General features: G+C 44.8%; 2 protein-coding genes across 7 annotated transcripts in view; one reads left to right on the plus strand and one right to left on the minus strand.

Moving 5' to 3' along the window:
* Nucleotides 1-8,830, minus strand: part of KIF18A (kinesin family member 18A) — a 41,140-nt gene extending 32,310 nt beyond the window's left edge. The window contains exons 1-5 of one of the 4 annotated variants that reach the window (XR_014567010.1): nucleotides 8,696-8,789; nucleotides 5,645-6,032; nucleotides 4,491-4,648; nucleotides 3,627-3,731; nucleotides 989-1,099 (exon numbers count right to left, since the gene is read on the minus strand). Coding sequence is in view for 3 of the 4 variants with exons in the window: in XM_083750150.1 (XP_083606276.1) it covers nucleotides 989-1,099; nucleotides 3,627-3,731; nucleotides 4,491-4,648; nucleotides 5,645-5,972 (702 nt within the window). In the remaining variant the exon portion in view is untranslated. Of the gene's footprint in view, nucleotides 1-988; nucleotides 1,100-3,626; nucleotides 3,732-4,490; nucleotides 4,649-5,644; nucleotides 6,036-7,934; nucleotides 8,005-8,695 lie in introns of those variants that run through there. The other 3 variants (XM_083750150.1, XM_083750149.1, XM_083750151.1) reach the window with 3 other exon arrangements.
* A 2,096-nt stretch (nucleotides 8,831-10,926) lies between these two features.
* The window catches only part of METTL15 (methyltransferase 15, mitochondrial 12S rRNA N4-cytidine), an 84,854-nt gene continuing 81,790 nt past the window's right edge, over nucleotides 10,927-13,990 (plus strand). Inside the window, exon 1 of one of the 3 annotated variants that reach the window (XM_083751928.1) lies at nucleotides 10,927-11,058. The gene's annotated coding sequence lies outside the window, so the exon portion shown is untranslated. The other 2 variants (XM_083751930.1, XM_083751929.1) reach the window with 2 other exon arrangements.

A 13,990-nucleotide genomic window follows, 5' to 3' on the forward strand; every position in this document is an offset into this window, starting at 1 on the left:
ATGAAGATTAGATGCTCCTCCTTAGATGAACACAGTGTTTCCCAAACTTGGGTCAACAGTTGTTTTTGGACTACAAATCCCATTATCCCTAGCTAGCAGAACAAGTGGTCAGGGATGATGGGAACTGTAGCCTAAAAAAACAGCAGGAGACCCAGGTTTGGATTAACACACTTCAGAAAGGATTGTTTATTTTATATTCCCAACATTTTCATCCCACTTTCCACCCGCAATTCTCAAAGTGCCATATAAACAATGCAATAAAGGATACACAATCACAGCTGTCAACTTTTCCCTTTTCTTGCGAGGAATCCTATTCGGAATAAGGGAATTTCCCTTAAAAAAAGGAAAACCTTGGCAGCTATGTACACAATGAAACCACCAATCTGAAAGCTTGCTATTCCAACAACACTCTCTTTGGGATCTTAAAACGTTTACTCAGAAATAAGTTTGCCTGAACTCAGCAAGACTTTACTCTCCAGTAACTGTGCATAGGATTATACTTTTGGTTTGCAATCCCAGCCACATTTCCCTGGGACCAAGCACCACTGAACTCAGCAGGACTTCTGTATAAACATGCATAGGCTCAGGCTGCTATATACTAAGTCAGCTGCTTTAGTGGGAATCACTTTTTGATATATTTTTATGTATAAAAATAAATGAATGCACAGAAGCAGTTAAACTTGAAAAAAAATATTGCCATTTATGTGAGCATGAAGTACATTTATTTCTCACAAGCAGCTATGACACCTCAATAGATTCCTCATCTGAAGTTGAGCGACAGCAGAGACCATGAGAGCTCCCCTCCTGAATGCTATTTAACACAAAGGATTTAATGCAGACAAGAGTGCGAGCTGGATCTCTCTTCCCAAGACCAAAGCTATTATAGCTGGTGTGCCATAGGCCGAGGATTCTTTCTCTCTCTCTTTTTAAACAAAGCTTCAAAGGTTATCTAAGATCCTCAGACACCTTATCTGCTGTATCATCTTACCTGAAAGACAGCATGGGACCGAGATGAGGAGGCATTCACATCAGTGGGATGCTGTGTTCTGTTTTTGTTTCCATAGTCCAATATTTGCAAGATCTCCATGGCAGACTTTGGCTACAAAAGGTGGAGGGGGGGGGGGAAACAGTCAAATGAAACTAGTAAATCTTTTTGCTAGATTTTAATCTGGGAGTTTCATTGTCGTGGGATTTCAGTCATAATGTTAACATCGTAGCTTTGGCTTTTGTTGCCATCTTGGTCCCAGAGGATGACACACACAAAGCAGGTAAGAAGATACCTTTTATCAGACCAGCTTCTGTAGGTGAGCATAAGCTTCAGCACCTGCCCAAAGAAGATTATGTTCAAGATTAACTTGTGCCTAGTGTTGCCTCGAGAAGTTGGGTCAGCTAAAAGGCATCATTTTACTTATTCCAAAACCGCTAGCCGTCAGGTTGTGCTAGGTACATTCTTGGAGTAGGTGGTGATGCCACTGCAAAGTTCATCTTAAAGCCGTTAGGAAGGGAAAGGCATTCACAAACACAGAATTAAATAAACCCAAATCAATTCATTGAGTAAGTAGATCTCACAGTAAGACTTACACATTCATTAAAATTTTAAAAATAAGATACAATGTCCAATAACTCTATTGACAGATAGAAAAATGTGGTTATACCCTATTTGTTTCAGAAGGAACTGAATATTTATAAAGGAGCAGTCCTATGAAAATGGGCTCGGACCATTAATGGCAATGTTTGTTACAGGGAATAGTCCTCACACAATCATCTCTAAGGCCTATCTTGGTTTGCTTTCTTGGCAGTTTGCTTCCATGTTCAGCCTTCCCAGAAAGCCTTCAAATATCTGATGTGAAGAGAAAATTATCCAGTAGGCTGAAGTACAAGCTGGGAAGGTGAAGGCAAACATGACTCCATTATCCTTGTTTGGGGCCAGCCACTTTACAACCCTAACCCAAACAGATGAAAATAATCCTGGACTGGGTGAATGGGGGGGGGGGCGGGGAACCTGAGCTGGGGATACGTTGAGGGTGACAAAGTGCACACATCCGTGGCCCCAATTCCCTCCAAAATTCTCCCATACACCACAGGGAAGCAATAATACAGTCGCCCCTGCACCGTGTTATTCCAGTTCAGAGCCACATGAGCAAGGCCGTTGTAGACTGCCAAGCTTCAGGGCTTAGCAAGAAGAGGACTATCCAGCTGGTCCCCAAGCTCAGCAGCTTCGCGCTGATACACTTTTAGGGTTGGGGGATAGAATATTCTAATAGTCCCCCCCCCATTTTCTTTTTACAGACCGTCAGCTAATTCTGCAGGGACCATATTGCTTTGCTGTTTAGTTTGCTGCTGCTGACATTAAAGGCATTAAGCAATAGTAGTACCACCCCCGTCAACTCCTGATATTTTCGGCCCTTTGATAGCTGTACAAATGGAAATGGCATAGGTAGAAGAAGACTGCCTGGAAGCAGGCTCTCTCTCTCTCCGCCCCCCCCCCCTGCCAGCTTCCCTCCAAGCCTTGACCGAAGAAGCCAAGGTGCACTACGGGCGGCAATAGCAGAAAGAGACATAGCATAGAGGAGGAGGGGGAAGTGAAGAAATGATAAGGAAGAAATAAGACGACAGACTGGGAGAAATTAGGTGCATGTGTAGCAGATATAAAAAATTAAGAATATGAGTTAGGATACAACTGTGATGAAGAGGTTTTTGAGTTTGATCAAATGCTTCAGCCCCCAAGCCACTTTACTCAAAAGAACTGTTTCAATTTTGACAGCGCAACTTTGAGATAAAGGGGTTGAAGATTGCTACCACGTTTGATTGAAACAGTTGTTTCATAGCAACTTCCTTTGCAAACAGGTCACTTAGAGAGGCCCGCTAGTATTTCAAGTGTCTTGATAAAGTAATGGTTTTGCACTGTGTTTCCTTCCCAGAAATAAAGCTTGTAAATCTTCACATCAAGATGGATAGGACTGAACAGATAGCATTCGTGTAAAGGACTTGATTTGTCCAAAGTATATGAATCATGGCTTGGGAGGACAGTCTGATCTGTTCTGCTTCTTTTGATAGAATAGTGCCCGTCGTGGGTTGAAATGACTCTGAAAACTTTTCAAGGTATCCCAGTTAAAACCGATTTGGGGGGGGGGAGAATGGAATTTTGGAAATGAAGCTGCAGACAGGCACGCTTATCTACTGGGTCAAACTTCATAACTCTGGCATGCATGTAATACTAAACCATGGTTTAACATGATGTGGGCAAGACAAATTTGGTCAACAGGGAGAATCAATCAGAATATTGTGAAAGTAAAAACAAAACAAATAACCTTCTAACTCGCACAAAGCCTTACAATACCGGGTGATTTAATGCAAATATTTCCCACGTTCCCCTTCTGCCAACTTTCTGGCAACTTAAAGAAAAACAACTTAGGTGACAAACTAGGTACCTCAAACTTAAGATTTCCCTCTTAGGTGAAGCCTTAAAGACTCAAAAACTGCTTTGAGAATTTGTTATAGAATTTCAATTGCTTTGTGAGCTACTCTGAGAACTGTGTTATAGGACTGCCTGTAAATACTGCAAGCAGGCAAATAGATAAATAAGCAGTTAATGAATAACATGGATAATATAAATACATGCAAACCTGATGCATTGTTAACCCATGAACCAGCACTCCTTTTTGAGGATCTTCTCGAACAGCCAGTGGTCCTGAACTTACAAGCAAATCATGTATCTTCTCATTGTAGACCTTGGGAGGGAAAGGCATTGGAAAAGGCAGATATTAAGATACACAAAGGTAAGCAGCTAATCATACAGAAGGTATCTGGATTTGGTAGGTGTAGTCCCATTTTAAAAGATGAAAAATGCACCTATGCGAGATGGCATGCGCTTCCAGATACGTTTTATCCCTAAGTTTTAAACTCAGTTAAGAGTCCTAATTTTCTGTCCAAATATCCAAATTGCCGTTTTAACTTTCCAGCGCAAAGGAGGCAAAGTGGCAATTTGACAGGAGTAAAGCACCAATACATTTGAAACTAGACAAGCAGAAAACTCTCAATTGTGCATGCTGTCATGAGACCTAATCCTAGGCTTGGCTACTGGGAAGTTATGTTGTATTCTGTTCTCTGGCAGCTGGGAGCAAAGCCCTTGGTCAGTTTGCTTGTTTGTTTCCTTTCTTGAATCCCAAGAAGCTCCCTGAGATCAGAGCAGGGGAGCAGTTTTAAATCCTCCAATATCAGGTCAGGGAGGAATTCAAAACACTTTCTTTCCAATTCTACTGGCTCCTCTGGTGCTGTGATGCCATGGGTGCGGAATACTGGTATGTACTCCTCAGAAACATGGGACTGCACCATAGGAGAACATCTCTCAAGCTGGCTGGAAGATGGAATGTTTGGCTGGAAGATAGCCAATGTTTTCTCAGCCTCTGACTAAGCTGGTTTGGGTCCCTTTCACCCTATTCCGTATACAAAAACAACTGTTATTGTGCAAAATTATTCTGCCTGCTTACCTCAAGGTAAGAAACAGCAATAGCGCAATGCTTCTCCTCTTTCATCCGCTCTATGGCATTGTAGAGCTCCAACATGGTCCGGTACATCACTCCAGGGTCTTCCTGGGAGCCCAGCATCGTATGAGTCTTCCCAGCTCCAGTTGCGCCATAAGCAAGCACTAAATTGAAAGCAGGCGATCACTTTTAGCAATTTTCAGCCATTTTCAGAGGTTGTTTTACACAGTTTTTAGAAGTCTGATTGCGTTAGGGTTGATACCTTTGCTGCCATGGGCTTCTTTGGAGGAAGGTGTGAGATACAAACAGCAAGATTGGGTGTGGGAAGGGGCACGTTTAATTAGTGAATCCATTAAGTAGCTCAACATTCAAAAACAGGAGAATCTGGCTTCACCTGATATATATATTTGCTCATTTCGTGGGTGGTGGTGGGGAATGAGGAAAGAGGAAGAAACATGGCAGCCCTTCAACCAAGGCGATCAACTTATCATTCGACTTGTGAGAAGGTGCAAGTGAAATATGGATGCAGAACGCTGTACCATGTATCTGTGATAGCTAGCAACTGCTCAGAACCAGCAGTGTGACGGGGAGGGTCAACAGAGCTGCCTTCTGATCATGGCTCTGCTGCTGCTTATCTGAATGGGCCTGGGAGGGCTGCATGCTTGCACTGACAGGAGCGCCGGATTGGCAGCGGTGGTTCCACTGGTGCAACCATGAATCCCTCCCCCAACATTGCAACTGTTCTGGTAAGCAGAAGCCACCAATGTTGGTCCGCTCCACCACACACACTGCTACTGCTCAGTACCAAAGCTAGAAGTAACCGTTAGAATCAGAACTAGCAGGAAGTAATGGCAAGGAAAACTATTCTTCATGCTCTTCACTACTGCAATATCTTTTTTTTTTTTTTTTTTTTTTTTTGCAAATGGGATGCAGGGGTTTTTGGCTATCTTTTGCAGGAAGAGAGAGTTACTAGATGTGAAGCAAAGGATAAGAAACCAAACATCTGCAACAGCTTGGAAAATAGCAACAACAAAGTTTTAAAGCTTATAAATAGAATGGGGGGCAGAAGGACACCCCCTCCCCCGGCTCAAATTAGAACTGACTACTGATACAGGATTACTTCCATAGCTAACAAAGGGAGAAATGCAGCAGAAAGTTACCTGTGCAATTATATCCATTTAAAAAGCCATCCAGCATGGTCAGGGTAGTATCTTCAAAGACCTCCAGCTGAGAAGAATCTTCATCAAATACAGCATCAAACACAAATTTGAGGTCCTTGTTTTGCCTCTTGTTAAGATCACGGCATGGAACTTTTTTCCCATGAAAGAAACTGACTTCCTCCACTTTGGGATCAAAGACCAACATATGCTTATCGACAACTTGGAGCACTTTCCTGAAGTTGCCATCTCTCTCTTTCTGACTTTCTGGACGAACACGGACCACTACCTTCACGTGATTGCAGACATCTTCTTGAACAGTAGGAGACATTACGAAAGGCAGTTATGTTGTCTGGGGAAGATTTGTCATATAAAGTAAATCCAGCTTCTTCTGCTGGTGGAACAAAATGAAAGCAGATTAAACAACAACACCTGCACTCCTATACTTGTGTACCTGGGAGTAAACTTCTCTGAATGAGGTAAGTTTCTCTTCTGACTAAACATGCATATATAGTAATTGTGCTGCTAAACCAACCAAGCAAATGAATTTAGGTTAGGTCTAGGGTTGATAATTTGACTGGCCGAAAATGTAAACCGACCGGTTATATTTTTAAAGCAGTAATTTAAGAAAATGCAACAAGAGGTTTATGCAAATGACAAAAAATATGCATGTGAGAAGACACACTGCTCTATGGGTTCCACGTATACTGGGATGTACAATTAAACCCAGCAAAATGTAATTTTGTAAGTGCTATTTTTGGTTTTACAAGCAGCAGTTGATCTGCAAAGCTTATATGTAGTGTTTACATAAGCTTAGATGTAACTCAATATTCTCCTGCCATTTGTTTGCCAGTGACTGGAGTCCAGTAAAATATGCTGCTTTGTTTGCTCCCATTGTCCAGCTGAGCACCACAGATCCCATGCAACTACAGTATTTTAGACATAGTAGAATTCTACCAAAACGGGTTTCTCAACTTAACGTGTGAAGAGTGCAAATATTCTTGTGTGGAGGGAGGATGAGGCTATGAAAGACTCACAAACTTAACAGAAAATAATATCTGCAAGTTTAACTCCTGAAGAAACAAAATGATTCAAAACACACTACAAACACTCATAGTCCAAAGAAACTCTCCTACCACAGAGAAATTTCAACGTGCACAGGTTCAGAATATGTATTTTCTAGACTGACATAAGATCTGGTTTAAGAACTTGGTTTTTTCTTTACTGTTAATAATGTTCTAGAAGACATGACTTGCTCACATTGTCATTTTTCAGTTAGAATATTCATATGCATTAGGTTTCACTCATGCTATACAATAATTACTCTGTCAATGCCAACAGCAGTTAGTTAGAGGAATAAGGTCTGGTAAACTCCATTTATTGAGAGGAAGTCCTTTGTATTCCACTTTGCTACTCCAAATGTTCCCATACAACACAAGATAATAACAACCATGTTTGGTCTCATAAATACAGCCAATTGAATGTTAATGGATTCCAGAGTCTTGTAGCACCTTAGAAAATAATGAAGTGGATGCTAATCCACACAAAAAAATTCCCCATAATATACGTGGCAGGTTGCTTCTAGTCTGCCAGCGCTTTCAATCACTATCATAAACCACTCTCAATAAAGTGAATACATTGTTACCAGTGGCGTAGCGTGGGGGTGCAGGGGGGGGCCTGTCGCACCAGGTGCAACATCTGGGGGTTAGGGTTAGGGGGCACAAATCCACGGGTTAGGGGGCGCAAATTACTTGCCTTGCCCCGGGTGCTGACAACCCACGCTACGCCACTGATTGTTACAAATAAGAACAGTGGTGCTCTATCTCTTCAAAATGAGACTTCATGCTGTAAGAAAAGTAATGGGAAATGGTTCTGGTAAGTGTGGGGTAACTATCATGATAACCTAAGGGGCCTCACCTAGTCCTGTATCCGGTTATCAGGGTGGCCAAGCAGATGCCTATGGGAAGCCCAAAAGCAGGACATGAACCCAACAGCACTGTCCAACTTGTGATTCTCAGCACGTGGTATGCAGAGGCATACCACCTCCAATACTGGAGCTAGTGCATAGTCATCCTGGGTAATAGACTTGCCTTTCATTTAATTTGTCTAAACCACTTTAAAAGCCATTCAGATTGCTGACCATTGCTGCATATTACATTTGTGAATTCCACAACTTAACTATGGAGTTTTTCCTTTTGTCTCCTCTCTATATTCCATTGTTAAGCTTCACCACATGGCCCTGGGTTCTAGAGTCATGACTCATTTCATGCATAGTTTTCTACACCTCTCTCACATTTTTCCTAAACCTCAAACTCCATAGTTGCAAGCTTTCCTCATAGGAGAGTTGCTCCAGCCCCAGGGTCATTTTGACTGCACCAAATTTGCAGAGATGATCTCAAGGGCTAAGACTCACAAAAGGGCAAACAAATCAGGACGCATGCTTAGCAACAGGTCATCTGGAGGCGACCAGTCTTGAAGGCGTTTACAGAACTCTTTACGCCGTTTCCATGGGATGCTATTGGTTCAATGTTGCCACCAACCGCGCGACATAGATATGTATTCACCAATGCTATCTTTCACAGCGTAGTCCTATAAATGTCAACTTGGAAGCCGTGCCCACTGATTTCAACGGGACTTCATACGGGTAAGTATGCAGAAGATCGTACCCCCACTCCCTAATAAATACACCGGATCCTAACCACATTCTAACTCGAAGCCAGCCAGAATTTCCATCCAACCTTGCGCAGGGGTGCAGACTTAAAAGGCAATTTGGGGCGGAGAACTTCCCGATCCATCTTAACTTTCTTTCGATGCGGTACTATAAAGTCCCTGCAGGGACCTGGGCGAACGAATGGAATAAAGTCGCGCGGCTAATAAGCAGCGACCCTCCCATGCGGTTGCGCTGCAAAAAGAAAGGCAAGCACAAGAGCGCAAGACTCCGCCGGAAAGTGTAAGCAGCCATGGGCCACCCTCGCTAATGGAGCGAGCTGATCGGGACCCTCTTTCAGCTGAACCGAGCTAGACACCCTAGTAGGCGTAAATGGAGATACTCACCCGGGCATTAGGGACCCTCCCTGCTGATTAGCAGCCCGCGCCGCTTCTTCGGGCGTCGCCGCCGCCGCCTCCACGCTCGCTCGCTAGCTTCAGCGAGCCACCAAATTCAAACCCAAGCAGCCTCTCGTTCCACGGCTTCTGATTGGTTGAGGGCCGCATAACGTCATAAGAGCCGCCACGCTTACGACGCACCCTCGGATGTATTTTGGTCCAAAGGAGGACCCATCCCTCCGCCTTCAGCCGTCTCCTAAGCGAGGGCGTAATGCTGGGATTGTGGAAGTTCTGCTCGGTTTGGTGGCGCGCATGGAAATAAGGGGGGCGGATATTGTCAGTGAGCGAATGAATGGAGGGCGGGACTCGCGCGAGCGGGTTGGAGGGGAGAGACTCATATTCAAAGCAGGGGAAAGTCGGGGTTCGACCGTTTCTGTGCAACTGGGACGATAAGAAAGGGATAGTGTCTTTGCAGGAATTGATGAGCACAAACAAGCAGGGAGGCTGCATTTTGCAGGAATAAAGCAACAGCGAAAGTTCCGTGGAGCAGCGTTTCGTCGTCCAAGTTCAAGTTTCGAATAGAAATAAGCTGTCGCCTAGTAGTCGGCGGTCATCTTAAGACATGAACTTGGTTTTAATTGGTTCAATCGCTGATTTTACAGCGCTATCCTAAACAGTTACGCAGTGACTCAAAAGTAAGCTCAATAGAAATGATTTCCCCCCACGCCGACGCGCGGTCAGGTTGTGCCTCTTCTAGCACAAGCGAGTGACTTGAATTTAAATTTTATTTCAGCCATGAGCTGAAATAGCTCTCAACGCCACAGAGATTAACCGTACACGCGTCTTTTTAGGTGCGCGAGCACTGGAGCTCAGCGCGCAAAGTTTCTGTGCAAGTCTTTAAAAGCGCACTTCCTTGAGGTTGTATGGCTGCAATTGCAGTGCGGAGTGAGGGGTAAATTGGACAGGAGACACCAACAGTTCGCTTGAAAGGTTTTTTTTTAACTAAAAAGCAAAACTAGGAGCCTGAGATTGGGAGTTAAGGAATGCTCAGGGAAGGGTTTAACTTTTTCCAGCTCAGCTGGCTGGAAACTGACACCACCCCGAGCTGCTTTTATGCGGGGCGGGCGATACTGTTTTAGACTAGAAAGAGATACGCCAGCCTTTCTCAAACTGGTGCGCTGTGAGCTGGTTCGAGAAATTAGTTTTGCCGCTGAAGCACTGAATGGGATCAAGAAAAGTGAACCTCGCGATTCCTTAGTTCGTTCCATAAATTGCAGTTATTCTGAGGAGTTGTGGGTGATTGTTAAATGTGAAATGAGAAAACAGTAATTCACAGGAGAGATTTGTTTGTAGCTGTGCTCGTGCGCGTAGCTGTACAAATACTGAATGAAAAACGAGCGCCCGTTCTGGGCGGGATGTTCTACTGGCAGATGTCAGAGGAACCTGTGCGCCTTCGGGAAGATGCTTTTAAGATGTTCTTAAAATAGAGCATTTGATGAGAGTATCTGCTGGTGGCTTAAGGTTTGCGGATTGCAACAGATGTGTGTGGTAGAGAAGGACGTATGTTAATGCAAGCGGGTGAAGACGGAGCACAGCATATCCTATAGCAACTCCGTTGGGAAAACGGTCTGTTAGGATTATATGGGCTGCGGGAGGTTGTGTGGCGGCCAGCCTGATCGCAAACGGGTTACCTCTTACTACGTAACAAGACACGCATCCAAGTATTGTCGCACCGCAGCATCCCTTGGAACAAACCTGCCCCTTTATCCCTAATTGATGTCTCATAAAAAGATAGCCGCGGTTCTGCCGATGGCGTCATAATTATTTTGCTTTGGGTCTGACAACCGCGTTGCAAAAATCGGGGATGTCCACCGGGAGGAAAGGAAATACGGGGCTTTGTGGAAAGAGGCAGGAAAAAGTCTGCGTAGAGATAATGGAGGGGGCGGTGGAAATCCCGCCAGTCTCGCTGGAGAACCTGCGCATCCCTGCAGTGCATTTGTTGAGTCAGCCCCGCCGCGTTCATCGAGGCCGATTCCGAATCCGTGCGCGCTGTGCACACGACCGCCGCCTTGCAACCCCCGAGCCCGCTTGAAATGAAGGCACTGCAGGCAGGCAGGCAATGATCGAGCAGCTTTTGAGCGGGGGGCGGGTGCCCAGTCCCGTATTTGTGGGGGGTGGGGAGAGGGAAGTGGGTGGGATGGGAGAAGCCCTGCGTAGCCTTCTCATCGCGTTGCTGCAAAGGAGGAGTGGGCTCTGAAGGCGGAACTGAAATCCGCAGCGCCTTGTTGCAGGGAGGAAGCCTTTTGGCAGCGCTCCTGGCGCTGTAGGCTGTGCGAGGAGGAGCGTGGGGGGCAGCGGCCTCGTCGAGCGCTGTGAGTAGTACGGTTCCTCCGCAGAGCGAGTGTCCCCAGGCGCCGGGACGGGGGTGGAGAGGCGAGCTGCGAGGGAGGGGAAGGCTCGTGCTGTTCTCCGGATGCGCACACTTCAGAAGCCTTGTTTTTTCCCCTCTTCCTAGGTCCAAAGTGGACCCTCACCTTCCGTCTCTCTCCCATCCACAAGGGAGCTCACCCGTTGCTAAGGTAATAGAGGTGGTGGTCAGACATTCCTCGTCCCCACTCTCCCTCCACCTCTTGCAGTGAGTAACGTCGGACATGTACCCCCCCCCCTCTACGTGTAAGCGAAATGACTCCTTGTCTGGAGCCTGCGAAGAGCAATCGCGACATTAAACTCCTTTAAAAATAACGCGAGGTGTAGAAGAACGAATGATTGTGCCAACATGGCTCTTGAGGCGAGAATGAAGCACTCGCTCCCCCAGTTGCCCCCCGTTTGCGCTAGCTTTTTATTCATTGTGTGGCATTTCTTAAGTGTTAATGCACACCGTTCTCAACTATGTGTGAGGTAAAGCAGGTTGGTAGTCATTCTTGAGTGGAATGAATATGAAAAAAACATGTACATTGTGGGTTAAAAAAGGTTAACACAATCAACTCTTGTGACAAGTAGCCCAAACAACTAAGAATTATTGAATAATTCCCATACACACATACTTAAATATAACCCTGTCCTAACCTGTTGAATATATGGTATGGTGCCAGTTAACATTTGCTAGTCAAATAGTTCTCTCTGTCATTTCCTGTTGTTTTGAATTTATTTTCCCACTTATCTGGTCTGTCCACTTTCTTCTTTTTCTGTTCTGCCCCTTAAGTGAAACTCAGTTTTTCAAAATCCAAATTTTCCCACTTGCTGTTTTTAAACAATCTGTGTGCCCGACAAATCTCATTTCTTATTTGATAGTTAGAAGCTTGGTAGGTCAGAAGAATGCTGTAGACGTAGTGTATCTTGACTTCAGTAAGACTTTTGACAAAGTCTCCCATGGTATTGTGCAGAAGCTGGTAAAATGTAGGCTGAATGAGGTAACTGTTAGGTGGATTTGTAGTTGGTTGACCGAACCATTAATGGTTACTCGTCATCCTGCAAAAAAGTGCTAAGTGGAGTTCTGCAGTGTTCTGTCCTGGGTCTGTTGTTCAACATCTTTATAAATGACTTGGATGAAGGAATTGAGGACACGCTCATCAAATTTGCTGATGACACCAAACTGGGAGGGATAGCCAGTGCCACAGAAGACAAAATCAGGGATTCAAGATGGCCTTAATAGATTGGAGAACTGGGCCAAACCTAACAAAATGAATTTCACTAGGGACATATGTAAGGTTCTGCACTTAGGCAGGAAGAACCAGCTACACTAATAAAACATTGCCAGTAGTATATGTGAAAAGAATCTAGGGGTCTTAGTGGACCACAAGCTTAACAAGAGTCAACAGCGATGCAGTACCAAACCCCCCTAAGGCTATTCTAGGCTGCATCAACAGAAGTATCACAAGCAGGGGTAGTAATAGTACCACTTTATTATGCCTTGGTCAGACCACACCTAGAATTCTGTGTTCAGTTCTGGGCGCCACAATTTTAGAAGGGTATTGACAAGCTGGAATGTGTGCAGAGAGGGTGACCAAGATGATCAAGGGTCTGGAAACCAAGCTTTATAAGGAATTGTTGATGAAGTTGGATATGTTTACCCTGGTACAGAGGAGACTGCTTTCACTGTTTTCTCTGACAATAGGAGCTTGCATTACATACTACTACCTCCTTGTTGGATTCAGATCTGGTTCTGACTCAAGGTTAGCCACATTTCAGTGTTTATCCTCAAATAAAGCTCAGAACCATTGTTCAGTTAGAATTCCACCTGATGTCACTTTCATTTGGAGGGCTCTCACACTCCTTAATTGTTCATGTTCCTGCATATTTGTTCATGCTCCCTATATTTGTCATCCTTGCTTCTGTGCTACTCTTTGATGCCAAGGACTTTTGTCTCATTGGCTGCTGGTGTAGACAAAGTCAACTAGTCCCCAAAGGATACTTTTATCAACCTGTGCTAGAGATTCTGTGCCAGGTCCTTCAAGTGTGTTATCTCTGCCTGCAGTGTTTTGTTAGCATCTCTTTTATTCCGAGCTAAGTAGCCTACTGGTAATGAGCTTCCATTAGGGTACGCACACCTGATACTTCAGAGGGTAGGTTTGGAAAGCCTGAAAGCTGTTGATCAGGGGCCAGTAAGGTTTATCTGGGCCGGAATGGTCCTGTGGAGATCCCTCTGTGGGCAGGATCGCTCCTGCGTGGGAGCCTGCGATTTCTGGCGTCTGCGCAGACACAATTTCCGGTGCCACGGAAGTGAGTTCCTGCGCTGTGCCAGTTTAGCACAGCGCATGAGCGGGCAGCTCAGTTCAGGGGTGGCTTGTGGGCCAGTCAAACGACCTCTGTGCATCGCTTCTGGCCCATGGGCCTTAGGTTGCTGACCCCTGCTGTAGATAATGCTTCCTGAGCATTTTCTGTATGCATACAAACACGCAAACAAGCTTCCAAACAGCCCAGAGAAACAACTAACCTTAATCCTAAAGACATAAGCTGACTCTTCTAAATATTGCCAACCAGTGCAGTTGTTTGAGCAAAGGTGTAACATTCATATGGTTGGCTGCATCACTCAGCAACCCAACCTCTGCATTAACTACAGTTTCCAGACCTGCCTTAAGAGAAGCCTCACACAAAGTGCATAATAGCACAGCCCAATGATATGAATTTATCAACACAGATATTTTCCAATGAAGTAAAGCCAAGCTTTATGTGAGTTGATTTCCTCACTGCTGTTCTGTAGGATTCCAGCTTATTTGCATGTATTGTCAGAGTTATACTTCTTTTGTGAGCCTCAAAACATTTTTTCAAGTGTAAGGACCTCTGTTCAAAAGGAAGGAACCTGCT

Source organism: Podarcis gaigeae (genome assembly GCF_964106915.1).
Source record: "Podarcis gaigeae genome assembly, chromosome: 1".
NCBI classification, from domain to species: domain Eukaryota; kingdom Metazoa; phylum Chordata; class Lepidosauria; order Squamata; family Lacertidae; genus Podarcis; species Podarcis gaigeae.